The sequence below is a fragment of the Talpa occidentalis genome, unplaced genomic scaffold (genome assembly GCF_014898055.3).
Source record: "Talpa occidentalis isolate TD23 unplaced genomic scaffold, MPIMG_talOcc4v2.1 talOcc4.8, whole genome shotgun sequence".
Taxonomy (NCBI): domain Eukaryota; kingdom Metazoa; phylum Chordata; class Mammalia; order Eulipotyphla; family Talpidae; genus Talpa; species Talpa occidentalis.
In genome coordinates this window covers 73,600,398-73,627,673 of record NW_023605194.1, presented here as the reverse complement: position 1 = coordinate 73,627,673, position 27,276 = coordinate 73,600,398, and the positions used below count along the sequence as shown (strand labels likewise).

The window sequence follows — 27,276 nt, the reverse complement described above, 5'->3', positions numbered from 1 at the left end:
CGCGGCCCGGAGGACACGCGCGGTGAGTCCCGCGGGCGCCGCGCCGCGCCGGGCCGGCCGGGTGGGCGCTGGGGGGCGGGGGGCGGGGTGCGGGGTGCGGGGAGGGGGCGCCGCGCGCCCGGGAAGCGGAGCAAAGGTGAGCGCGCGGCCCTTAAAGGCGCAGTTCTGCCTTCGCCCCGGGCGAGAGGTTGGCGGGGAGACCCGGCGCCGCGGGGGGTCGCAGCCCCCGGGGCTCGTGGGCTGCTTGCGGCGGGGGGGGCTGATGCCCGCGCAGGCCACTCCCAAGTTCCAGGTGCCCCGAGGGAGGGCTGTTCCGCATTTTCAGGTCCCCCCACTCTCCAGGGAGTCTCCTGGGGACACGCGTTGACCTCCGGGGGCCGATCTGAGCCCCGGGAAGCAAAGTTTTCACCCAGCCGCGAACCTGCCGCCTTCTCGGCGCCCTTCCTCTGGCAAGGGCACGGGCCGGGGCGACCGCGGCGAGGGAGCCCACGCACCTCGCTGCCTTCGGCGGCTTTCTAGGCTCTGGTGAACTTTCCAGAGCGGCGGGCGGTGGGGCGGGGGCCGAGCCCGCAGTGAAGACGGAAGGAACAGTGAAGCCCTGCAGCGCCGGGGTGGGGGTGCGAGCGTTGAGGGGGCCCTGGGGGTGGCTGCCGCCCCTCTCAGCCCTTGAGGGGTCAGGCTCCCTGGGCACCCCGCATCTGGCAAGCCTCCCCGCCCCACCGTCCCGCCTCCCACGCAGCAGCGGCAGCGGCAGCAGCCGGTGGCAAAGGGTTAAAGGCAGTGGTGGGGCGGGTGGGGAGCCGGCTGGCCTGGGAGCTGTGGCTTGGGGGTTCTGCTGGATGGAGGAAGATGGTCAGGAATCTGAAACCCATGGGCAGGAGGCCCCGTTCCCCCCTGCCGGGCCAGCGGTCGCTGGGAGCCATCTGCAGGCTTTCGGTGGGCATCTGGCTGCTCAGACAGCCACTGATTTTCTGAGTGCTGGGTGGTCCACACTCTCCTAGGCACAGTGGCCTCTTTCTGGTTCTCTCTGACCCTTCCTGGCAATAGACAGGAGAGCTGGGATAGGCAGGAGTGGGTGGCCGGCTCCCCAGACCTGCCTGGGCCCTCTCCCTCAGCCCAGTCGGGCTGAGGCCGTCTCCCAGGGCCCAGTGACTCACTAACACCACGCTTGCCCCTCCTGTGTCAGCACCCTGTGAGAGCTGGCACGTTTCTGGGGCATTTTCCACTGGGCACGGGCACACAGCACATTCCTGGACACTAGCCTGAGGGAGCAGAATCCTCGAGGACACCAGGGGCAGGTCCTTGGGACTCCTGTGCCTGGCGTTGGGGGTGGGGGGGCCCTGGGGGAGGCGAGGAGGGCAGCGGGTCCTACTGGCTCTGGGCTTGAGGCCGCATTCTGAAGAGGCTCCCTTTCCCACCCAAAGCTCCTGTGTTGGGGTTAACCTGCTCCGCCGTCTCCTGTGTGGCTGATGAACCTGTGAGACTGACTGTTCCAGACAGTGCCTTTAGTTCCTGGACTCTCCAAACTTCTTGGGGGTTCCAGGTCAGAGAACACTTAAGTCGGCCACGTTTCGTTTCTCTGTGGCTTAGTGCGCCGTCCTTGGAGTGTCGCCTTTATGGAGTAGGCATGAGCGCCCCATTTTACAGGGGAGGAAACCGACTCGGAGGAGACCATCTCTCCCAAAGTCTCATAGAGGTGGGTCCAGCCTCTTCCCTCTGACCCAAGGCCCCTGCTCTCAGCCTGTCCTGGGTTGGAGGTGAACCCAGCCCACTCTGCAGTCGTCTGGTTCTCCATGAACCCTCAGGAGAAGGAAGGAGGGGTGGTGCTCCAAGCGGGCGCCCTTTTATCCTGCATCAGGCAGAGCCAGGCTTCCCATGGGTCACAAGAGAGAGGACACCAGGTCTGAGGAACAAGTGGGTTCCTGGGCTGAGGTCTCATGGGGTCAGATGCCTGCCTTGGGCGCCCCATCCCCACCCCACTTGGGTCTCACAAAGATGGAGCTGCCTTTGTTTTCTCTGCAGACTCAGGCTCTGTCATCTGGCAGCCTAGGCCTCCCCCTGCCCAGGCAGCAGCCCCGTGTACAGGACCAAACCCAGCTCCTCCCAGCTCCAGCGCCGCCCATGCGTCTCCTTTCTGGGTCACCCTGGTGTGGACTTTTGTCCAGCAGCTCCAAGTCCCTCCCTGACTCCTTTCCTTCCCAGAGGAAAGCGTTTGAGACCTAGAGGAGTGGGCAAACCCAGGGCCTGGCTGGAATTCAGTTCCAGCTCATCTGGCTACGTGGCCGCTCTCCCCAGAGAATTCCTGCACATCTCCAGCCTCGGTTTCCTCCTCTGTGCAATGGGGGTCTTAATGAGGGAGGATCGTTAGATGAATTAGATGAAACAATTCTACTGCCTGGCACATGGCAGATGCTAAATAACTAGCTGCTGTATCTGTTATTTGGAAAGGGAATTTCCTATTTATGGCACCATGCCCGGCTCTGGGGTAGGATTGAAGCCAGGCCCTTAGAGAGCATCTTTCCTGCTCCTCCTGGTTGGGGAGGAGGCTCTGTGTAAGAGAAGGCCCCCCTGCCAGGAGGGGACCCAGAATTTGTGTTTGCAGAATGAGTAAGTTAGTACCAGATGCTGGAAGACCAACCACCTCCTGCTCTGAGGGGCTGGGCAGGGCCTCCTTTCCCTGGGGCACGAAGACCCTCCCCCAGGACTTAATTAATTGCAGTCCCTGTTCTTCTCTGTTGTCCACAAGGGAGTGGCTGGCCTCGAGCCAGACTTACCTGATTAGCTTCACCCCTTTGGGAACAAGCTGTGTTTCTCTTCCCTAGGCCTGTGTCCCGCCATAACCCTTCCTCTCCCCTACCCAGGACCCTTCACCTTCCTGGCATAACTGCTGAGCGGGCACTTCCTCAGCTGCGGGGGTTGGGAACAGACCAAGGTTAGTCTTGTCTTGTCTGGTCCCCAGAGCTGCTCGAGTGTGTGCACACATGCACTTTCACACACTCACTCACAGCCCAGCTCTGAGGCTCACGGGAGACCAGGCAGAGGGTCTAGAGCCTGGGGACAGCTGGTGGGAACTGGCCAGGGGTGCGTGGCAGATCAGGAAGGGGAAAGCAGCAGGTGAGGCTCTCAGGGCCCCCACACACACTGTGAAGGCTCCCATCTGCTCCTGAAATCTCTCGGCTCCCCTGCAGACGAGGAGGCGGGGACGGCAAGCATGAGCTTCAGTTTTGAACCACAGGGATTTCAAAGCAGCCAGACAGCGTCCGTGACCGCTATGACATGGGACCTCTTGGTCTCAGAAATGTTGTCCGGGTCTTTTGAAGGGACAGTGGCGAGACCCTCTTTCTTCAGCCCTGGAGAGTAGTGTCTCCCTGGAGAGTAGTGCCCCCACCCCACCGTAAATAAAATCTCCCTTGGAAACAGAGGAGTGGGGATGGGCAGGTGATGGAGCGTGGCCGCCTGCTGCCTGGCTGCCTTCCTCAAGCCCACCCTGCAGGGGTGGCAGCCGTGACAGGCTTGGGATCCTTCAGTCCTACCTCTGCCTCTCAGTATGTGGTTCCTCAAGTGAAGGAATTTGCTTACCCAAGTTTCAGTTCCCTCATTTAGAAAATGGGGGGAATGGTAGTATTACCTCATGTGGTGGCGAGGGTTCCAGTGAGGTCATGTCCGCTGTCTCCGGCGTGTTCACCTCCCCGGGTGTCATTACCGGTGGGCGGCAGCCACATTCGTGGTTCTCATGCCCTGGCCTCTGCATGATCCCTGTAGAAACCAGGGCTTGGGCCCCAAATTAGGAAGCGAACTCTGTTCTTAAAACATTTCTACCCTCCCTCACTCCCAGTGCCCTGTCCAGTGTATCATGGAAGGTTCTGACAAAGCTGCAGGATGATTTCGGGCCATGCCCTTTGCTCTCCTCTCCCCTGCCCCCCAGGGACTCAGGAACCAAGATGGCTTCTCTCCTCTGGCCCCTTGCTGGGTAGCCAGGTCCAGGGGGGCATGGTTGTCCTTCTATGTGTCCTGGTGTCCTTCCAGTACCTGTCCTTCCATGTGTCCTTCCAGTACCTGGAAGCACGTGGTGAGAGGCGGGGCCTGTGCCAGAGGGATTGCTCGGGATGTAAACAGACCACCTCTCCAGCAGGCAGGGATGAGGCCAGGAAGGATGTCCCAGAACTTCCTTCATGGCCAGGCTGGGTGCCAGACCTGACAAGATTGCTTCCCATGACTGGCTGTTGGCTTCCCTGGTAATGGTGCCCAGAGGTAGAAATGATGCCCCCAGACACATCCTTGCAGGCCCTCCAACCCTATGGGGACAGAACGGGTCCTGAACTCAAAGACACAACCCCTGAGGTCTACTCAGAACTTTGCCCTATCAACCTCAGGGGTCTAAGTCACTCCCCATTATGGGTCTTGCCTTCTTCACCTGAAAAATGGGGGCGCAGAACGGGCATGTCTGAAGCCCCATCCAAGGTTGCTGGTTTGTGGTTTGCCACTCCTGCTGAAAATTCCCAAACTGTGCTTGCTTGGAGACCCCCCCGAGGGCTTCACTCCTGGAGCACCTCCTGGAGCATCTCCTGGAGCACGGGGGCTTTCCCCAGCCGAGGCTTGGGTGACCATTCGCTGCCTCAGCCCAGACGGTCAAGGAAACCTGGAAGGTCTCTTCCTTCGCAGACAGGAAGAGAAACACTATCTCCCCAAGGAGTAGACTTGACTGCCACGCAGGGCCTGGATAACCTAGGGCAGGCCTGTGAGCCATGGCTGATGGCCCATTCCAGCCTGTTGTGTCCACGAGCTGAGAATGCTTTTTCCTGTGTTAACTGGTTGGGAAAAATCCCAAAGAAGAAAATAATATTTTGTGACCCTTGAAAATTATATGAAATTCAAATTTTAGTACCTATGAGTAAAGGTTTACTGGAACACAGCCACATTCACTCATTACCTCTTGTCTGTGGGTACTTTGTGCGAGGGTGGAATTGTATGATTGCAGCAGAGACTGTATGACCCACAAAGCTTAAAATACAGACTATCAGGCCTTTTACAGCAGACCCCTGCTCAAGATAATTATAGCTCTTCCAAGGCCTGGCACAAAAACAGTTCTGGAATCTCAATCTAAAAATACTTTCTTTTCATTTAAAAAGAAGTGTTACTTTTTCTTTTAACATAAGCAATGAATGTTCATTATGGAATTATAAGAAGATGCAGATAAGCAAAGAGAAGATATTAAAGTCACCCATAATTCTGCCACCCAGAGGTAACTACCGGGAGCATTTTAACTCAGTCCTTCCAGATGATGTCTGGCATGTTTGTATTTCCATGTACACATATGACACGTGTATATATGACACACATACAGCTTCACAAGTTGTACCCACTGCCCCTTTCACTTCAAAACCTACTTCAAACTACTGGCTATCTCTGGGACCATCCTGGGTGCAGAGGACATCCAGGCGGAGGGGACCGCAGGCAGCCGGGCCCGTGACAGGCTCAATGGGCCAGCGCCATGGGCCTGGGAGTCACTAGCACGTGGGTGGTGGTTTCCATCATGGGAGAGGATGACCTCACCAGCTAGAGGGTGTAGGGGGAAGAGCAAAGGGCCAAAGAGGGAACTCTGGGCGGTGCCCACATGCCAGACAGGTGGAGGAAGTGAGCCCTCCAGTAGAAGGGGAAAGAGGCAGGACGAATGCCAAATGCCCAGGGAGGGAGAGCAGATGGGGAGCCTAGGTGAGTGCCTAGCACCCAGCAGGCACATGTGAAATAAGGGAGGAGAAGCCAGCACCTCCCCCAGTATCGGTGAGGGGCATGTGGAGCACTACTGAGCACTCACCAACATGCCCCAGGCTCCCGGAGGGGGCTTTGGAGACAGGGAGGAGGGGTGGTGGTCCAGGCTGAGGTGGTCACCTGGGCCAGCCAGGCAGAGGCCATGCTAAGTGTGAGGAGGCCAACTTGCTCAAAAGGTTGGAGAATGTTGGCCAGGGGGTCCTATCAGAACATGGGTGTGGGCCGGGAGTGGAGTATAAATAGGAATATGGTCTAGATGCCGGGAAACCCTGCCCCCCACTCATGAGACTGAAGGTCCCCAGGGAAGCTGCAGCTCCAAGGTCCCTGTGGTTCTGTTGCCTAAGTTGGGCATAGCGAGAAAACCAGAGATGGTAACAGAGCCCATGACAGGGCCTACATGTGCTTGGGGCCGTCAGGGTGGGTGAACTCGCTGCTTGTTCCTTCTCCTCCTGCTGACCAGCATTTCTGCTTAAGCAGGTGACGAGGACACAGATATGGCTTGTTTCTTTGGAATTTAAGGAAGACCTAAGACAAGGCTCCAGGCTTGGAGAGTGTGAAAACACTGATGAGGTGGGCAAGAGGCCTGCCCTGGGGCCTTTAGGGGGGGATGCAGAAAGAAGTGGAAAAGGCCTCCTTTGCCTGGTGGGTACGGTGGGTCTGTTCTAGAAGCAAAAAATGTAGAGATGTTGGTTGGCCTGATCTGGCCCTGCTCCAGCCTCCGGCCTGGGATGCCCTGCACGGCCAGGACCAGAGCTGATAGAAGTTTGTCTTGTCCCACCTTATCACTCAGAAATCAAGAACTCCCCTAAAGACTGCCAGCCAACCTTAGCTGGGTCTCAAAAAAAAAAAAAAAAAAGGCCAGAAAGAAATTACCAGAAGATAGTGATATCTATACCTCCAATCCTTGAGTCTTAGGGGGCCAAAGGGAGCAGACTGGGGTGGGGCCCACACAGACTGCTGGAAGCAGGGAGTCAGAGGGCCAGAAGGGGTCATCTGGAGAGGTCATGATCTAGGTTTGAACCCAGGAGCTCACCTCACCAGGGAGGCTCTTGGAATCTGCCTGTAGAGCTGGGAGAGCCTGCGAGCCGGCCCCCAAGCCCCAGAAGTCCTAGAAGTCCCAGGGGGATGCGTGTTCGGCTGGAACCTCTTATTAGGATTTTCTACTCCTCAGAGGACCCCTCACAGTGGCTTGGCACCTCCCAGGCCAGAAACCTCCACGAAACTCACTTAGGGAACAGCTGCTGGGCAGGAAGCTGCCCCCTCTGCCCAGGCCACTGCGCCCCACACCCTTAGGCAGGCGGGGCTGGCTGGAGAGGGAGGGAGGGTTAGGTCATAGCTGAGGCTTTGGGTCCAGCGGGCGAGGGCAGTCTCCTGGCAGTCCTCTTGCCTTCAAACAGCTCCTAGAACCGAGAACTCACAGCTTTCGGATAGTCACTCCCTGATCTTTTCAGGGTTCACTCTGTGCCAGGCCCCTTGTCCAGCACTGGGGGTGTGATGTTGAGTCAGACCCAGTCCTTAACCTTTAATGAGATCACAGGCAAACTAGGGAAGCTTTGCAGCGCCGGCCACCACGTGCATGACGTGGGGGCAGGAGGAAGCACAGTCGATGGGGGAGGTTGAGCCTGGCTTGAGCCTTGAAGATTCAAGCATCTCTCTGGCTTTCCCCTAATGCTCCCCACTCCCCCCATCCCAGCCCCAGTGTTCTGATTCCCACGGAGAACCAAGAGAAGGCAGGAGGGAGGCTGTCCCAGGAGCCCGAGCTTGCTGTCGTGTGCCCGGAAGGAGGAGGGGCCGGCCCACCTGCTTGCTGCCAAGTCCTGATGGGAGTGGAATTGGCTGCTGATGGGAGATAAACCTAGAGATAGTCCTGGCCCGGCTGGAAGCCAAAGGAAGGGAAACAGCATTTTTACCACAGACAGTCCTGGAGATTCCAGGTCTTTGTCCTCAAGGGGTCTGAGGTCTCTAGCAATAGCGGGAACAAGGCGTGTGATGTGGTGGCCGTGGTCTGATTCCATTCATTTATTCATCCCCCAAAATGACTGGGACCTGGCAGTTTCTCTCTCACTAAAGGCGCAGGAAACCCCACGGCTGGAGGCCCTCTCCTGTCCTGAAGGACGTCACATCTGCTCAGGGCCTGGTGGAGGCTGCTCTGGTAGCGGCCAGGAGGAAGCTTCTCGTTTGACCGAGAGGGAGGAAGTGTGGTCCCGCATGCTTCCCTGGGGAAATTTGAGTTGGGAAGTGGCTTTATCACAGGAAGAGCAAGGAAGGGCACCCAGACCAAGTGCACAGCTGAGGATGTGAGATGGTCATTCCAGGAGCGCCGAGTATGTCCCATCACACTCAGCCCGCCAGGGCAGGGTGAGAACTGAGATGCGAGGAGACGGGGATCAAAAGGTAAGAGGCCTAATCGGTCAGCCCAGAGTTTGGAATTTTTCATGAGGGCTGTGTCATATCAGAGAATTTTAGTATATGTGCTGCCGAAGCGAGCACATATCAGAGAATTTTAAATGGGGGTGGCATCACCTGAAAGCAGCTGAAAAAGTCCCAGAGCAGCCTGGTGTAGTTGGCAGACACGGATGGCCTGGGCTCTTCCCCTTTCGCAGTGCTAGTATATGAGAGACCTGGGATTTTTTTTCCCCTGACTCCACGCACAGAGAATTTTCTGGAGCAGGTCTGGGACCCTCAGTGCAGAACATTTCTGTAGGTCGGACCTTGCAGGGGTAGGTTGTGCATTTGTCCGAGGCAGGGGCGACCTTGAACCCCAGACACTTTGCCTTCTGACCTTGCTTCCTGCAGGTTTTGCCCTCAGGTTGCTCCGGAAGGCTTGCTTCCAGCATTCTAAACACAGGCCCTGGGATCTGAGTCCTGTCCCTGCAGGCCTATCTGTCCTTGATTCTGGTCATCCAGAAGGCCCCACTCAACACCTGCTCCATGCAGGCCGGAATTGGGCTGGCGAGGGCAGAGACGAGGCCTCTGTGCTGCAGGTGCCCGCTCCAGGCAGCCAGGGGGGAAGGCTTCCCCAAAGTCATCGCCAGCTCAGGAAACTGAAGCCTGGAGCTGTGCAGGCAGGGTCAGTTAGAGGATGAAGGAAGAGATGGTATCTGCAGGCTCCCTGCAGGCGCAGTTCTCGCTGGGGGAAGGAGCGTCTCTCCGCCTCTGACGTCTGCAGACTTGGTTGGCTGTAGCCTCTGTCTCTTGAAATGCACCCAAAAGCCAGGACTGAGTGACCAGGTGGGGGCAGGGAGTGGGCTTTGGGGCTGTTCCAGGACCTGGCTTGCTCTTAGGACTGAGGGACTGACCTTTGACATTGAGGGTCAGACCTCTGGGCTCCAGAAGGTGGGTAGTTGGAAGTTAGCATCCTTCCGTCCCTGCCCTGGAGGCCAGAGAGTGAACTTGAAAACAAATCAAAGCAAGAAGAGGGGTTGGGAAAGCCTCCAGCATGTGCCTGGGACTCCATAGCTGCTCATGTGCCTGCCACCTTCCCAGCACTGGGCATGGGGTCAGAGACTGGGGGGAGGGGAGCCAGTGAAGCGCCCTCCGGGGTGGACCTGTGAGAGTGGGGTTACCAAATGGTGAGGGGAGTGGAGGGGAACTTGGGGAAATACCTGAACTGCATGCAGGGGTATGGCCTGGAGCAAAACTAGAGTGGTAAGGGATGGGGAGAAGCAGGCCGGGAGAAAAGGGACCTGGGGCTTGAGGGACTTCGGATACAGGCTTCAAACTGGGATTCTATTCAGGGGGAAGGCAAAAGAGCTTCTGTAAAGGTTTGCTGAGAGGAATCTTGGCAGCCAGGCTTCCTGGAGACTGAGGTGTGACCTGCCCCCTGCCCTCCATGCGGTCTCCTGGAAGGGGCGACACTGCCAGCCTCTCTGCCTCAGAGGTCTCTCAGGCCATGTCTCCCAGAGGTCCCAGCTCCAGGTGTGGGGCCTGCCAGAGGTTGGGGTGAGAGGCCCTGTCTGTATCTCTGGGGCCATCTGGACCTGCTCCATGGAACTTTCTCCCCTCCGAGAATGGGGCCGGGAGTGGGGAGGGGACCAGTCTGCCAGGAGACCAGCGTTCCCGCGGTGTGGCCTTGCTGGGTTATGTGAGCCTAAGTAGGGGCCTGCCCTCCTGGCCTTTCCTTCTTGGCCTGCTTGTCCTATGGATAGCTGACAGCGCTCTCTGCTTTCCACCCATCTTGGGGTTCCAAAGCACCTGCGGTAAGGACTCGGAGAACGTGTTTGATGAGCTTTATATGGCCCTTTCTTCCAAGGGCTCCATCTGGTAGGAGCAGGAGAGAAGAAAGGGAGAAGAGAGTGAACGTTCTCTGGGCATCCTGGTGCCAGCACCATTTTAGCTCACTCGGCGTCTCCACTGGGATGTCTACTTGCCCCACACCCTGTTCCTCATCTCCCACCAGAACCTCCATCCCTTCTCATCTCCAGGAGTGGCCATGCGGGGTCAGACCCCTCAGGGGCATTCATACCCCTTGGGCATTCTGGACTCCCGTCACACCCAGTATTCAACCTTGGATCCACCTTCAAAACATATCCAGAATCCATCCACTGTTCCCCCACTGGCCCCAGGTACCACTGGCTCTTTCCTGGAGCTCAGCAGCCTTCTCCTGACCAGGCTCCGGCTCACCCTCTTCCCCACATGCATTCGAGGAAGAGCACAATTACTCATCTGCTCAAACCCTCACATACCCCCAGGCCCAGTGAGATGCAATCTGCACCACATTCCCCTATGGCCCCCCTCTCCAGTCACACTGCTGTTCCTAGAGCATACCAAACTCTTCTGCCCCAGGACCTTTGCACCTGCTGTCCCTGTGTTAACCTGCTTTCACCGGATTCCGCATGACTAGCTCCCTCACCTTTGCCTACTTGGAATTTTTCCTGAGATGTCACCTTCTCAGGGATGTCTTCCTGACCACGCTATTTAAAATAGCAACACCCACCCCTCCTTCTTGCTTTATTTTTCTCCATGGCAGTTATCATTCTCGACCACGCAGCATATTTCATTTATTTTATCATCTGTGCTGCCTACCCCCACCAACACCTGTTAGAATGTAAGTATTCTATCCAGGCAGGAATTAATGTGTATCCGTTGAAGGTGGATTCTCAGGGTCTACAACAGGGTCTGACTTGTAGCAGCTGTTCAAGAAATAGTTGTCAAGTGAATGGTGGAGCCAAAGCTAGGAGACATGATAAAATTTAATTGCTATCATCCAGTCTGCTGTTGGTAACGCTAGAATCTGAACCTGGATTTGTCTGACTTGTAGCTCGGGTGGGGTGGAGGGAAGCTGGAGGAAACCAGCAGGGAGCCCAGGCCATGGTGAGCAGTGGGGTGGAGAAAGTCCCCGTTAGGAGGGGAAAGGAGTGATGGGGTCATGAAGCTTGTGCACTTGGTTGCAACCAGGAAATTACTGAATGATTTTGAGCAAGGCAGTTCCTCTGCCTGCACCCACCTTCCTCGGGCCTACGAGAAATGGGAATAACAGCTCTGTGAGTGCCTTCTCCTACATTCCAGAACCAGTCCTTTCTGCTGGGTGCACAGTGGCCTCAGGCAAGTGTCAATTTCCTCCCCACCTGGCTCCTCCTTCCTCCTTCTGTGCCACCCACTTCGCTGGCACCAGCAGGAAGTTTTGGGCCGACTGGTGTATGCCCAGGAGGAAGAGATGGGGCTGGAAAGCTTGCTGGCTTACCTGGGCTGGGGGCTGGCCTGGTTGGGGTTCTGCCGCCCACCCCGCAGCTCCCCAGGAGTCTCTTCTCTCTTAACACCACCCACCACCACCACCCAGTGAGGCCCGCCAGCCTCCCTGGACCCCATCCCTCTTTCCCTGGCACCAGTTGCACGAGGACAGCCCCAGATGGCTCCCTGGCCCCGGGACAAAGGCCATGCTGTGCCTGGCCCTGGGCTGGCCTCAGGCTGGGTCACACTGAGCCCTCTGTCCCCAGATGGGGGTGAGGGGCAGACGGCACCAAGGTGACAGCCTTTTTCCCGACTCCCTTCCCCCTCGACCCCCAAATCTGAGTTGCTGAGTCTCCCAAGAGAAAATCGACAGAGGCATCTTGTTTCTTGAACGAGGGAACAACAGACCATTCACTGCCCGCCTGCCCTGTTACACCCCAGACCCCGCTGGGTTCAATACCCCAATTGTCTCCATCAGAAAGAGGCGTCCGCTCTCTGCTGCGGTCACCACCCCTGCTGCCTGCTCCCCTGTCACCGTCAGGAAGTCCACCCCAACATCTGACCTTCATCCTGCTGCAGTGACAGCCACTTCCTCTTGGTCTCCTCTTGGGGTGGTGAACAGCTGGTCCCCATCCCTCCACATCGCATCGCTGGCCCCACATTCCTGCTCCCGCAATCTGTCCCCAACTTCACCCTCACCCTGGCTCCCGGCCCACCGCCCACCCTGCCCCCGGCTCCACATGGTGGCTTCTGGCTCCCAACTGAACCTGGGGGTCAGCAGGTGTGATTCAGGCCTGGTTCCCCTTTGTCTTGGAGAAATTGGGGGCCTGCCTCCCATAAGGCTTTCAGTGAGCTCCCCTCCCCCACAGGCAAGAGCCGGGGCATGATTTATGGCCGCTACTGTTGAGTCTTGAGCCACAGACCCAAGCGCTGTCCATAAATCCCGGTCTTCGAGAAGACTTTATGGGGAGCCCTGTTTTTAGAAGAGGGCGTGGCTTGGCCAGAGCTCAAACCTCAAAGGGTCGAGTGCCTGCCTCCCCCAGCCCCCTTAGGATGACCTTGACCCGGCCTGCGGTCAGTTTGTATGGGGCAGACATTTCCTCCCCTCCTGCGTAGAGGGTGGGGGAAGGTCTCCTGCTCCACTCAGTGCACCCTCACCCCCTGCCCCTCCCCAGCCCCGAGGATGCCCTTTTTCAGCACAGTGGGGTGATCTAGAAACGGGTACATTGCCATCCCTTCCCTGGACCTCCCATTCTCCTCACCACGGTTGCATGTCCCTATCGCTGGGGAGGCTGTTAAGGATGCATTTTCCCAGGCACCATCTTTGGAGCCTCAGTTCCAAAATCTGAGTAAGATCCAGGAACCTGAACCTGAAGTTTTCAGCGATGCTGATGTTCAGCCAACTTTATAAACAAGGGATCAGCCCTCCTGGCATGTCTGGAGACGCTTGTCACCTGCTGCATCTGGAGCCTCCAGCATGGGCCCTGCTTGGTGGATAGTGTGAGGTGGGGGGCTGCCCTCCCAGTGTCTGTCCCAACAGTCCTGCCGAGTCATCACACAGCCTTGAGCCAGGGATGAGCCCAGGTCGGGCAGGGATGTGTTTGGGGATGGGCATCAGGCCGTGGACTTTGCCGAGGAGGCTGGAAGAACTCTTCCGAGGAGGTGTCGCTGGTGCCTGGGGTTTCTGAGAATGGGGCGCACACTTCACTCTCCTCTAACCCCAGTGCCTGGCACCTCGCCTGGCACTCAGCAGGGACTCTGTCCAGGTTTGTGGAGCTGACAGGGCAGACTTCAGGGCTGGCAGTGCAGATGTGAGACCTCTAGTGGGAGAGGTGCCCGTGGAGGAAGGAGGGCCTGGCCACACCCGAGCCCTGGCTCAGGAGAGCTGGATGGCCACAGCTTAACTGCCTCGGGGGCATCTAGGAGCCCATGGCCCAGGGAAAGGGTCCTTTCTAGGCTGGCAGAGGACAGAAGGATGTGATCATGAAGCAAAGCAAACATAGTTCTGACCCATAATCTCTTAAACCAGGAGGATACAGGAGGGGCCTGGTTGCCTTGGCAACTGAGTACTGGCCAGCGTTAGGGCTGTGAGCATCCTGCGGAATGGGCTGTGCCTGGTGCTCATGCACAAGCTGGGAGAGGGTGCTGAACAGCCCTAGTGCCTTCTTGGGAGGGGGCCCTGGTGAGGCCTCTTGCCCCAGCCCATGGCAGCTGAGGGTGGAGCAGGCCAAGCCCGTGAGACCACAGAGTGGGGAGGCCAGGCAAGACAAGACAGCCCCACTCTGGGCAGGACAGAGAAGCAAGAAGCAACGTCTTAAGGAAGAAGCAGCTGCACAAGCCTCCCTGGGAGGCCAGCGGAGAACCCCTCACTTGGAGGGCAAGAGGGCCGAGGGTGGAGGAGGAAATCCCTTTTGGCTGGGGAGGGAATCCTGGGGCTGAGCAACTTACCTCTCCCCACTGTGTTCTCTGCTGGGGACACCCTGCTTCTGGGGCTCCAGCGCAGGAGGGCACCCCCCCCCCCCCCAGTACCTCAGGGCCTCTCCAATTCTGCCAGATTTGTTTCTTGAGATCTTCACCTTCTCCCTACCGGCCAACCAGAGAGATGGGCGGGGCCTGCTCAGATACATACTCTCTCCCATCAGCCCTCCTGTTCCTATCTCCTGGGGACCCAGGACAAGCCAGAGAAAGGACCCCATGTGTATGGGGGGGGGCGGGGTGGACACGCAGTGTCACAGGAATGTAAACCAAGCTGGCGTTCGCTTGCAAGCATCAGTCGATGAGGCTTCCTGACTTTGACATTTTCAAGCATTTACACACAAATCAGCAAAGAGCTCTGGCCCAGGACCACCCTGCACTAGTACCTCCCTCTAAAGAACTCTCTAGACCTCCAGCAGCCATAAGGTGCCATCTGGGGCCTCCCTGGTGGCCTAAAAGTTAGTCTCAGCCCTATGACCGCTGTCGCCTGAGTTCGATCCCGGCCAGGTTGCTGACCCACATAGTGCAGCAGACCTCTCTCGTCTCGCCCACTGCTCCCCTCAGCAGTGTATTTCAGTAGATCCACCTGTTCTGCTCCCCACTCTGTCTCTGGTGTATCCTCTCACCCCCCGTACCTCTGGCCTGCACCCCAGTGCTTCTATAAAAAAAAAAAAAAGTACCAGCTGGCACTGGGGCTTCGGGACCCCATCTGTATGTGACCTCACTGTGGTGAGCAGAACCAGTACTGGGGGGATGAGGGACACCAGGAGGAAGAGGGGTGGACCCCTCTTCCCTCCACCAAAGGCAGTTGGGACTTTGGTGGAGCAGACAAGCCTGCAGAGACCAAGCTGGGATTCACCTTTGGCGCCTGCCCGGGCCCTGTCCTCACTGCTCTTCTCCCGCCTATGCCAGGTCCCGGCTGCCTGCTCTCGGCTGACCATGAATAAGATGAAGAACAACTTCAAGCGCCGCTTCTCCCTGTCCGTGCCACGCACTGAGACCATCGAGGAGTCCCTGGCTGAGTTCACCGAGCAGTTCAGCCAGCTCCACAGCCTGCACAATGAGGGTGAGGGGCCCACAGCCTCCGTGAAGTCCCCCCAGAGCCCTCCCTGACGGCCCCCTGCCTCAGGGTGGGGGGACAGAGGTGGGGCAAGGGACACCCCTCCTCCCCGCCTGGGCAGGAGTGGGGAGCTGATGCCTGTCCCTCTCAGCCCTGCAGCTCGGTCCTCTTGGCAGAGACCCCCAAGCAGAGAGCGGCCCCCTCTCCCCGTCGGACGGCGGGGAGGACCCCGGGCCACCGTCCCCCGGCCTGCAGTACCGGCGGCAGAACCAGCGCCGCTTCTCCATGGAGGTGAGGGTTCGGGCTCTGCCCTGTTCCCGCACGGGGCGCGTCCACGGCTGTGTGCCAGGAAGGCTGGTGCCTTGGAGCCAGGCTCCCTGGGTTCCGATCCCAGCTCTGCCACTGATTAGCTGTGACCTTGAGCAAGTTCCTCAGCCCCTGTGACTACAGTGTCCTTGTCTTAAAATGGTCATCGTGAGATTAAGTGAGTTAAGACATGCCAGGTCCTTAAACATGAGTGGTACAAGGCTGGGCGATTTGCTATTGTTCTTATGACCCACATGCCCATGGCCATGTGTAGGAAAAACATGCCCTAGAATCCCAGTGTGGTGAGAGCTCCTTCCACGGTGGTGACACTGTGGCCCGGAGCCCAGCACCCCTGGACTCACACAGCTGAGGGTTCACATGTGTCTCTGGATAGATCTTTGAAGCAGTTCTGAGTCTGGGGTCACAGACTGTGTTGGCCTTGCTGGGGTTGCTTTTCAGGAAAGAACAGGCCCAGGGTGAGAGGCCAGGGCCCCATGTCCCTGGCTACCCTGGAACAAACACCAGTGTCCCTTTCTCATCCCGGCCACGATAGGACATCAGCAAGAGGCTCTCTCTGCCCATGGACATCCGCCTGCCCCAGGAGTTCCTCCAGAAGTTACAGCTGGAGAGTCCGGATATGCCCAGGCCGCTCAGCCGCATGTCCCGCCGTGCCTCCCTGGTGAGTCCCAAGAGAGTCAGAGGTCACCAGAGGCTGGAGACCCGCTCCCCAGCATGGACACATCAGTCCTGGCCTTGCCTCTCTGGGCCAAGGGCTCAGCCGCTCCCACCGAGGTTCCTGGGCCTTTGGCGCCATCTGCTGGCCACAGTGGGTCCCTGTAGCTCATTCTATTGGTCAACACCCACTGCCTAGGTAGGTCGCCACCTGGGACGGGACCCCAGGCATGTGCTTCCCAATTCTGGCGGCCTACCAGATTTGCTTGGGAGCATCTGATGCAACACAGATTTGGGGGCTTCACTCCATGTACCTACGGAAACAGTGCCAGGAATCTGTATGAAGGGGTTGGCTCCCACGGAGCTGGAAGTGGGCCAAGGAGAGGTTGTGTGGGTGTGGGCTCTGGACCAGGTACTCTGGGCACAAGGGAGAGGAAGACACGGCCCCCAGGAGCTAGTAGCCCCAGCAAGATACACGCGGGCAGGGGCTCCTGCCCTCCCCACCCCCCCAGGGAAGAAATTCACCTTCCAGGGCTCCTCCCTTATCCCAGGATAGCTGGGAGATGCTTGGGTGCCTTCACCCTGTGAGCCAGTTATCACCTCCCCCTGGTGAGGGTCTCACCCCTTCCCTCTCAGAGGCTGGAGAGGGGAGGCCGGTGTATGCAGCCGCTGGGCCGTCAGGCTCACAAGACTCTGTCTCTCCTCTCAGTCAGATATTGGCTTTGGGAAACTGGAAACCTACGTGAAACTGGACAAACTGGGGGAGGTAAGCGCGGGCTTGGTCTGGGACAACCGGTCAGATGTTAGGCCAAGGGACAGGGTCTGCCTGGTCCCTCTGTGTGGCCCTCTCTCTGTCCCTGCCCCAGAGGGTCTTGCCCAGTTTTGGGGGGTGTTGGGGTAACCCCGCTCCTGGGGGGCGAGGACAGTAGCCCAGGGCTCTGGGCAGAGTCCAGCCTGTCCTTTCCCTGCAAGCATTTCTCGTCTGGGGCCCAGGCCCAGCTCCCCTCATCCTAGCTTTGTGACCCTGGTGAGTTACCTGTGCTCTCTGTGCCTCCATGTCTCCCCCGTCAAAGTGGCTGTCCACCTCATGGGATTGTGAGCACCCCAGCCACTGCCCCGCTCAGACAACACTGGCTCGGACAACACTGGCACGCAGTCAGCGCTGTGTAGTTGTTGGCTGTTTCTGTTACCAGCGCGCTGGGCTCTGTGCTGGAGGCTGGGGGTGGGTAAGGGTTTAAGAGAGGAGGGAGCTCTTCCCCCAGGGGCATCAACACAGCGGGCAGCAGTGCAGGTGTGAGCACCTAGTCTGCTGGGGAGTAAGAGGAAGGAGCAGATCGCAGGGTGGGCTTTGGAGGAGAGTTTGGGTGAAGAAAGAGGGCCCAGGGTGCTACCGCGGCCCTGCAGGCAGCGCTCACGAGTGGCTGGGGTCTGTTCCCAGGGTACCTACGCCACGGTCTTCAAGGGACGCAGCAAACTGACGGAGAACTTGGTGGCCCTGAAGGAGATCCGGCTGGAGCATGAGGAGGGGGCCCCCTGTACCGCCATTCGAGAGGGTAGGGCTGTGCAGCGCCCACCCTCCTGGGGCACTTGGCAAGGGGGCTTCGCGGATCTGAGCCCCAGCAGGAGCCTGGAGGTGGAGGCTTCTTGCCAGAGTGGGAACTTCTGGGCTGCGCCCCGAGGGGAGGGCTGGGGGCTGGGGAACCCCAGGGACCCAGCAGGCCTGTCTCCACAGTGTCTCTGCTGAAGAACCTCAAGCACGCCAACATCGTGACCCTGCACGACCTCGTCCACACAGAGCGGTCCCTCACGCTGGTGTTCGAGTACCTGGTGAGCTGGCTGGGGGCGATGGGCCGGGGGGGGGGGGGGGGGGAGTGCGCGGGCAGCTCCTTCCCTGCAGGGGGCAGAGGGTGAAGGGTGGGGGCTGGCCCAGCCCAATTTCCAGACTCAGGTTTTCAGGTACTCCCTTGCAGGTGAGGGCCCAGGGCTTAGAGACCCCTTGGAGCCAGGGCCTGTCCACTCCCAGGGAGGGGCTTCCAGCCAGGGGGCAGGAGAGGGCAGGGCTGAGCCAGGCTCTGTGTCCCAGGACAGTGACCTGAAGCAGTATCTGGACCACTGTGGAAACCTCATGAGCATGCACAACGTCAAGGTGAGGGCCTCCGTGGCAGGTACCCTCCCTTGGGCCCCACCTATCTTGGCACCCACCTGGGAACCACAGGGCCCCTGCTGCTGAGGTGGTTCAGATTTCAAATATCAGAGGAAGGGCCAGCCTGGCGCTTGCCACCAGAAGCACCTTCCCTGACACAGCTGCATCCTTGTTGCGCCACCCCTCCCCCCTGCCCGCCAGCTGTGGATATAAACTCCAAACATCAGTTTTCCCATCTGTCAAGTGGGAGCATGAATTACTCCCCAGGAGAAGGGGGGCTCCCTGGAAGCTGGGAGGATGAGTGACTCTAGTATTTGTCAAAGAATCAAAGAAACAGCCCCACACAGGTGGGCTTCCTGGCGCTTTGTGGCCCCTCAGCTCGGGGCTGGAGAACAGTCTGACCTGCCCCTCCACACCCCTGGTGGATGGGGCTCCCTGGGGTGGGCAGGGCTGCAGCAGGGCAGGAGCTTGCTCTCCAGGGACCTCGCCCCTGCCCCACCCCCTTGCTGCCATGGGACAGCAGTACAGGGTCTCCCAGAGGGGACAGGCTCCCTCCTGCTCACCCTTCTCCCCTGCACCCCAGATTTTCATGTTCCAGCTGCTCCGGGGCCTTGCCTACTGCCATCGTCGTAAAATCCTGCACCGGGATCTGAAACCCCAGAACCTGCTCATCAATGAAAGGGGGGAGCTGAAGCTGGCCGACTTTGGTGAGGGCTGGAACCTGCCTGGCTGGGGGCTGGGGGCTGGCTGTGTCCCCAGGATCCGTCCAGGAGGGAGTTTCAGTGATATGTCTGTTCCTAGGACTGGCCCGTGCCAAGTCAGTGCCCACAAAGACCTACTCCAATGAGGTGGTGACCCTGTGGTACAGGCCCCCTGATGTGCTGCTGGGGTCCACAGAGTACTCCACCCCCATCGACATGTGGTGAGTGACAGGGCACCCAGGGGAGCAGGAGGGACCTGGCCACATCCCCAGGGACTCTGTAAAGAACTCTGTGCCCTCCTTTGACTAAAAGTCACTTGGCATCCCACTGAACCAGATTTTAAAGAATTAAGTCTCAACTACACGGAGGTTACCTGGCCCCAAGAACTCCAAGACTGTGCTGAAATATTCCCCCAGCAGTACTTAGGGGCTGCCTGGGCACCGAAGGGTTCACACAGTAAATATGATGAATCAGCTCTGAATTTTGAGGAAGGGACACATTTTGTTGTTAAAATGCGCACGCATGTAAAATGAGCCTGATTTGAAAGGTAAAGCAGTTTTTCCAAGGTAGCGGCAATGCCCTATGCCAGGGGTGCCCCGGGAGATGCGCTGGTGGGCTTCTCTCCTCCGTGGGGGGACACTTAGGAAAAGTTTGAACCGATTTTCCTAAGAGCTGTCACATGCCCGCAGACCCATCTTGCAGAGGGCAAGGGGGGAGGCCAGCGCCTCCTGAAGCCTCTGCTCCCCATTCCCGCTCTGCGGTGGGGGTGGCCCGGGGGGACCCAGCCTGACGCCACCGCTGCCCATTGCAGGGGCGTGGGCTGCATCCACTACGAGATGGCCACTGGCAGGCCCCTCTTCCCTGGCTCCACGGTCAAGGAGGAGCTGCACCTCATCTTCCGACTCCTCGGTCAGTCTCGCCACCATGGGGCGCCAGAGCTCTGTCCAGTCCCGGCTACGGAGGGCTGGGGAGCAGCAGGGCCTGTGCTTAATGGGGGCGGGAGCTGCGTGGCCTGTACCGCCCTCTGACCACCTCCCGCATGCCCCCTCCGCGTCCCCCTTGGCCCAGCCCCTCACCCTGCCCTCCCTATCCCCTCTGTCGCTCCAGGGACCCCCACGGAAGAGACTTGGCCCGGGGTGACAGCCCTGTCGGAGTTCCGAGCCTACAACTTTCCCCGGTACCTCCCCCAGCCTCTCATCAGCCAAGCTCCCAGGTAGCCCTTCCACCTCCAGTCCTGCTTGTGGTCTCCACTGTCCTGGAGGTGGCCACACGCCCTGCTCCCCACCCCCATGCTAGGCCTGTGTCAACTTCTTCCTCCCACAGGTTGGACCCTGATGGCATCAACCTCCTGAGCAGCCTCCTCCTGGTGAGTGTCCCCGGCAGGGCCCAGGGCAGGTTCCAAACACCCTCCCCACTCCTCTGCCCCCACCCCTTCGCTCCTCTCTCCCACCCCTACGCTCAGTGTGAATGGTGTCTCCCCTAGGCTGTCCACCCTTAGGGCCCTGCAGGGGCTGGTTTCCACACAGACCTCTTCAGAGTGGGTGTCCTCTGAACGCCAGCCCAGTTAGCCCCACTTACCAGCTGTGTAGCCCCAGGCAAGCTACAAGACTTCTCTGTGCCTCAGTTTCCTCAACTGCAAAGTGGAATTAATAATCCATATTTTATTTTACTTTATTATTTTTTAAAGATTTATTTCTCCATGCATAGAAGAGCTGGGGTATAGGTCAGAGGTGCGGGGGGTGAGAGGACTCACCAGAGACAGAGTGGGGAACAGAGCAGGCGGATCTACTGAAATACACTGCTGAGGGGAGCAGCAGGAAGACAGGAGAGGTCTGCTGTGCCATGTGGGTCACCTCCCTGCCAGTGACCGAAGCCATGCTGCAGTGGCTGTGGATAGCTTCATAGTGCGAGACCCAACCCCTTGCACCACCAGGAAGGCCCAGTAATCCATATTTTATAAGGTGGTGAGGATAATTGAGATTATGGAGCACACTTGGTGTGGTGCTTGTCTTGGATAAGCACAGTAAAGGGTAGTTTACTGCGTCTGAACATTGCTGTTATTTATGTTATGGCCGTGATCGCTTTAGTGTCTGTATCTCCATCCCAGGAGGGGAGGTTGCGCTCCGAAGTCCGCTTTTGTTTCCTCCTGGTGGCTGGAGGCCTGGAAGTCTCACCCGCGGACCCTTGGGTTGAGCTGGAGATGGGGGTTGACAGTTGCCCCAAGGGCTTCTCCACTTCACTCAGCCCCTCCCATCTTGGTAATCTAACTTAGCATAAGATGCGGGGTCCCACCCCAGCCAGCCCAGTAGCCCACTCCGTGCCTTTCAGTACGAATCCAAGAGCCGTGTGTCAGCAGAGGCGGCCCTGAGCCACCCATACTTCCGGTCTCTGGGAGAGCATGTGCACCAGCTTGAAGACAGTGAGTATCTGGGGGAGGTCAGGAGGGAGGCAGGACCACTGCAGAGCCAAGGAAAGGGGCAGTGAGTGCCAGTAGAAGAACTGGAGCCCCTGGTTCCACTCCATGGGTTGCTTGTAACTAAAGGGCCAAACTCTGTGGATCAAAACCGCGGCCTAAAGGTCCGGTTAGATGCACTTGGGCCATCTCAACTGAAGGGGTTCACCAGCCAGAGCGAGGTTCCTGCCTCACACACTGGGTGGGTGTGGGAGCTCCTCCCAGCTCTCCCCAGCTCTCTCCTCTCTCATCCCAGCTGCCTCCGTATTCTCCCTGAAGGAGATTCAGCTCCAGAAGGACCCAGGCTACCGGGGCCTGGCCTTTCAGCAGCCAGGTAGGGGCTTGTGTCCCCCCACACCCTCGCCTTATTAAACCAGGACAGGTGGCTCCTCCCTCTCAAGGAACAGACAGGGGCCCAGCACACCCTCCTGTGACATGTGGTCAGCCCAGACTCCCTGACATTGGTCTGCCTTCATGGGCGCCCTTGGGGAGCAGGGAAGGCTTGGTTTCCCTATCTCCTGCCCAGGCTTCCTCCCTCTAGTGTCTGCTGCCTCAACCCCCTCCTCAGACAGATCTCCATATCTGAAGCAACCCTGGTGGGGGGTAGGCACGTTCTGGGGTGTTCCCTGTAAAGACTGAGCTCCAGCTCCCCCACCCAGACAGACACACCCTGTTGTACAACAGCCAATGGCCTGGAAATGACAGCACTTTCCATGCCTCATCTCATTTAATTCCTAAAACACTCCTTGAAGACTGTACTGCTGATGCCCACATTTCACAGATGGTGGAACTGAGGCTCTGGCGGCAAAGTCACAACTTCATGTGGCTTTTAAGTAGGGGTGGCTGCACTGGAGCCCAGGACCGACCTGCTCTCTGCACATGCTTGCTCGTTGGGTTAGAGAGGCTGGAGTAGGCCTCCTCTGTTGGCTGTGGGTGCCTTGGGCCCAGCCTCCTGCCTGCAGCCCCACCTCTTCCCCTCCTTTTCTAGGACGAGGGAAGAACCGGCGACAGAGCATCTTCTGAGCCAGGCCCACCCTGCTGTGGCCCAGGGACAGGAGGTCACACTGAACACAGCTGTGGGTAGGATGGGGCCTGTATGGTCCTGGAAGGACTGAGGAGCGAGGGCTAACGGCCGGCCCAGAAGACCTCTTGCAGCCCTGCTGGTCACGGCTGTTTCCTCTCCCTGCTTCCCACTTGCCTCCCCTCGGCCTGGATACCTACCCCTGGCCGCCCAGCCTGGGGCTAGGCAGGAGCTGCTTCTCCAGGAAAAGATGCAGGGCCGGAGGGGCCTCAGACCCTTTCCCACCCTACAGTGCTTGGCCGCCCTGGTGGGATCCTCAAGGACAGGAGAACCCAGTGCCGGGCTGAGCACTGTGCTAGGACGGGTGCCACCAGGCGTCCCCAGGGTCTGCCTGCTCAGCTGTGTGCAGAGCCCCTTCGGGCCCCTTGGAGCCCACACTTCCTTTACTTTCTTCCCCTCAGAGCAGGAAGCAACATGGCCCCTGTCTGGGTCCCGGGAATCCTGGGTGCCAATGTGTGTGCCAAGGCCCACCTCCCACCTGAGGGATGCCTGTCCCGGAGCAACAGAGAGAGGAGGAGCCCAGCCCCTTATCACACCCAGTCTGTCCCTATGCTCCCTCCTCACCAGATGCCACGTATCAGCTGGGTGCCCTGCTGGGCCTGGGGTGGCTGGCACAGAGCTGCACATCTGTGCCTCCACCCTCCCCAGCCTGGCTGGCATTGCCTTAAGTCAGCAGGAAGAGTGTCGCCCCCTTGGTGTGCTCCTACCTGCCCCCATCCCACGCTGCTCTTGCTTGTCCCCGCTGAGCGCCAATAAGCCGCCCTGGGCCGGGCTTGGGGCCAGCACCCAGATATATGGGGCATGCTGATGTGGTGCCAGGCAGGCTTGGGCTCCTTGGAGGTGGCCCTTGGGGCCTGATCCTTGCTCCACCCCACCCTAGCTCTGGCCCCCACAGAGTGTGGTCAGGGGAGAGGGTGTCAAGGGCAGGAGGTGGGACAGGAGGGCAGGCCTCTATCCTGAGAGCCTGTCCTGGGGTGCTGGGTGGATGCAGGGCCACAGGGGCCCTCGCATAGCCCTCCACCCCAGCACCCCTGATGTGTTTCCAAGGTGTCTGCAACTTGGGCTGAATCTTGAATGACAAAGGCCAAGGGGAGGCCAGACCTGCCCAGCCCAGTCCCCTCAACCGGAGGAGCAGTCCTGGAGGGTCTCAGCCTTCCCCCAGCCTCTCCTTGCCTCCCCCACTGTACTGTGAATGTCCTGTGACTCAGCACAAAGATAATATATTTAATTCATGTTGTACAGAAAGGAGCGCGCCTTCTCGTGCAGAAAAGCTGGTATTCACAGACTGACCCCCAAGGTGGAGGCCCGCTGGCCCTGCGGGTCTAGAGTGGGAGGCTGTGGATGTAAAGTGGAGAGAGCTGAGCCCTGGGCTGGGGTTGGGTTGCGCTGCCCACTTCCTGCTGAATTCTAGGCACCACCGCTGCAGCCACTGTGTCCATGTCCGGAAGTCAATGCTGGGGAATATAGGATTGCCGGGGGAGGCCCGCACCTCTTGGTGCCTTGCTCTCAGCCTTCACCCAAGTTGACTGTAGAGAGCTGGGGCCAGGGGAGCCAAGAGGAAGTCATGGGGAGGGATGGGGAGGGACCCCTGGGCTCCCTCAACCGAATGACTCCCTGACTTCTTGGGAAGGAGGTTCAAGAGAGGATTGACACGGGGCATGGTCAAGACGAGAGCCACAGAACTGGGGTATGAGCCTCCCTGGAATTCTGGCCCAGCAGTACCTGCTGAGACGCCACCCCCATCTGCCAGACCACCTCTTCCCAGTCCTTTGTATACCTCCCGGTATTTTCACAGTGCAGCTCTTTTCCAATTCACTCTCCAGCTTGGTTCTACCCAACACCACTCTGACAAGCCAGGCCCCCCCACCTCCATGCCTCCTTACTTACCAGTCTGCTGCCTCCTGTCTGCCCATCAGAACTGGGCTCCCAATTTGTTGGCAGACCGACTGGAGGGGTGGCTGCCTTCCTGAGGAGGAAGCTAATGTTGGGAGGTTGGGTGCTGTCTCCCAAGGATGTGGGAGGAAGGGTGGACAAGGGCTTGATTGTTGGCCTGCAACTAGCCCCGCCTCGTGGGAATGTCACTGGCTCTGGGAATGCCAGTGGTGAGGGTCAGCGTGGAGCCTTTTTCACTGGACCAAATGTTTATTAAGCTCTCTACTGTGTGCCAGGCACTGAGGAAACCCCTCGTTTTATCCTCAGGATGGCCTCATTTCTCCCCACTTTGCAGGGGAGGACAGCGTGGTTCCTAGGGATCACATTGTAAATGAGACTTAAGGTCTCTCTGCCACCCCAACCCCTGGTCTCCAAGGAGGGAAGGGAGAGGAGCAGAGGGGGCGCATAGCCAGTGCAGAACCCTAGAAACATGCAGAGGATCCTGGGGAACCTTGCTTTACTAAAACCCCTGCAAGCCTGCCCTTGTGGCCTGTGCGTGGCCCCTACTGGTGACAGGCCCTGGCCCATCAGGAGTCTCTGGGGAGCAGCTGTGCTCACTGCTGCAGCTGCAGTGCTGTGTGGACTCAGGGTGGGGAGCCCTCTTTGAGGTCCACGTGGCACATCTGAGCTGCCTGAGGATCTTAGGGCTCAGCCAGACAGGCTCACTGCAGCCTTGGGCGTAGTTCCTACTCAAGGGCTCTCAATGGGAAATCAAGGGTTCTGGGGTTGCAAAGAGAGGTCAAATGACTGCTTATGAGCAGCCAGGACAGAAGGGCCACCAGGCCTGCCCCCTGGCTCCTCAACTACCAGACTGAGCCACAATCACAGCCCCATCCTGGAGGGCATTTGCAGGGCACCCCTAGGCAACCGGGACACACAGGAGCCTTCCCCATTCTGCTGGAGTCCCTAGGCCGGAAGCACAGATGAGCAAGTTCTCTCTCTGGCCTCACTTTTCCATTTGCTCCTGGCATGGGTCGGGGTGTCTGGATTCCCCTAGACTTCATCTTCTACCTGCTTGGCAGGGGCACTGAGGGTTTGCAACGGCCCTGCAGCTCCCTGAGGGCAGGTCTTTGATGAGGGGTTGGGGGTGACACCAGCTCCCACGTGGCCCTGTCCCATCCTCCCCTCCCAGTTGCCCTGCCCGACATCCGGCTCCAGTGATCCAGGCTGATGGCCAACAGGCTGCTGCTGGGCCTGCCCCCTGGGCCAGCCAGACCTTTCCTGCCTCCCAGGAGCAGCACGGCCCCTTTCAGCCCATCTCCACCTCCACCTTTGCTGGGACCCCTGCTTCCAGGCTTGCCTCACTACAGCACCCCATGAGCCCCTCTGTCTCCAGAGCAAGTCATTAGCTCTGTAAGCTCATAAACTGTTCACAGCCAGCCATGAACTGGGTCCCAGGACCCCTCAATGCAAGGCTCCGACCTTACTGCCAGGATCTCAGGCTGCTGGTGGAGGTGGCCTTTCAGTGGTATTAGGCCCCATGCTGGGCACTGAGGATGGGGCAGTGAATGAAACTGCCAAGTCCCTGTTTGAGTGCTCAGAAAGATAGCACTCAGATAAGGCAGCGTGGCCAGGCTGGTGCAGGGGCTCAGGGCCTGATTAGGTCAGCAGGAGCTGTGACTTGTAAGGGGAAGCCACTTGGGCTTTCAAGAAGAGACTTCCAGCAAAGGCCCGGAAGGCGCTTGCTCCAGAGCCGGGCCTGGCAAGCAGTAGGCAGCGGGACTGCTCAGGGCTGGGGGGCTGCCTTTCACCCCTTGGAGCGTTAGGGTGTATGGATGCTCCTGCAGCTCAGCTCCATTCACTCAGGGCTCCTGAACAAGCATCCATGATTTTTTAAAGGCTCCCAGATGACTCTTCTGTGTGCCCAGGGTTGAGAGCCACTCACTGGGGTCTTGGGGGTCTGGGGGCACAGGATTCCATTCTGATAGAGGAAGCCCCTGCTGGTGTTTTCTTCCTTCTTTGAGTTAATGTTGGGTGATACCATTATTTGTGTTCTAGAGGTGTGGGCTCTCCCCTGCAGGTGTTGTCATGACCCCACACCCACCACCAGAGCCTCACAGTCCAGCCCCCCACCTCCCGTCCTTTGTGCTCCTTCCCCCACTTTATCCTTATCTCTCTCCCCACTCCCCACCCCTCAGGTAGCCTCAGTTCTGTAGTCAGATTTCTAGGGTCTGCTGTTAGCTTGGCCTTATCTGACCTTTTGGCTTCTCTATGTTCCACATCTGTGTGACCCCATCTGGAGTTTGTCTTTCTCCGGACTTATGTCACTTAGCATCATCCCCTCCAGCTCCATCTATGCTGACACAAATGGCAAGAGTTTGTCTGTTTTGATTGCTGGAGTATTCTATCACGCACCATGTCTTCCTCATCCAGTCCTCTGTACTGGGGCACCTGGGTTGTTTCTCCTCTCCGGCTGTTGTAAACAGGGCTGCAGAGAACGTGGGTGCAGGCTTCCCTTCTCCTGAGTGCGTGTTCTTCGGGTAGATGCCTAGGAGCGGGGCTGCTGTGCTGCCTGTGTCTCTAAAGACCGAGAGGCCCACAGCACACGGCAGTCTCCAGGAGGAAGGTGCCTTGGGAGAGGGCAGCGAAGAGCCTCCTCCCAGCCTGATGCTGTGAGACGGGGCTGCCGATCCACTTCCGGGGAGCGGTCTGAGGCTCTGGGAGAGGTATGTTGCTGGTCACATGAGAGTCATCTGGGCCCAGTCTGCCTACCTTGCGTTGCGCTGCCCCCATGACACTGCCTGCTTCCTCGGGTAAGGCTCCGCCTCCTTGTCTGCTGGGGGACAGGGGCAAGGGACTGGAGCAGTCACCTACAAACTCAGGTCAGCCAGAGGGTTGACCAAATGTCACTGAGCCTGCCCCTCTTCAGTGAGTCCCCTGCCATCCCCCAGCCCCTCCTCTGGGTGGGGGTTGGGGTGTTCAGTCAGAGCACAGGAGCTCTGTGGCCACCCTCCTGCTCAGACTGCCCCATCTCCTTCTCCTCCAGAGCGCATCCCCCCCCCACCCCGCCCCTCA

The 27,276-nt window shown here is 58.7% G+C and overlaps 1 protein-coding gene across 5 annotated transcripts; it reads left to right on the top strand.

The window, feature by feature from the left end:
- CDK18 (cyclin dependent kinase 18) lies at positions 1 to 27,276 on the top strand. Of its 5 annotated transcripts, none has more exons than XM_054690190.1 (16): positions 1 to 22; positions 14,827 to 14,980; positions 15,126 to 15,265; positions 15,834 to 15,959; positions 16,662 to 16,718; positions 17,391 to 17,505; positions 17,685 to 17,779; positions 18,036 to 18,098; positions 18,679 to 18,802; positions 18,897 to 19,017; positions 19,608 to 19,705; positions 19,904 to 20,009; positions 20,120 to 20,162; positions 21,125 to 21,215; positions 21,505 to 21,582; positions 22,237 to 27,276. In XM_054690190.1, exons 2-16 carry the CDS (start codon positions 14,854 to 14,856, stop codon positions 22,269 to 22,271), a joined length of 1,419 nt encoding a protein of 472 aa, XP_054546165.1. In that variant the 5' UTR covers positions 1 to 22; positions 14,827 to 14,853; the 3' UTR covers positions 22,272 to 27,276. The 5 variants fall into 5 exon arrangements, with proteins under 5 accessions (XP_054546165.1, XP_054546163.1, XP_054546164.1 ...); XM_054690188.1 differs by lacking the exon at positions 1 to 22 and adding an exon at positions 7,130 to 8,163; XM_054690189.1 differs by lacking the exon at positions 1 to 22 and adding an exon at positions 12,931 to 12,944.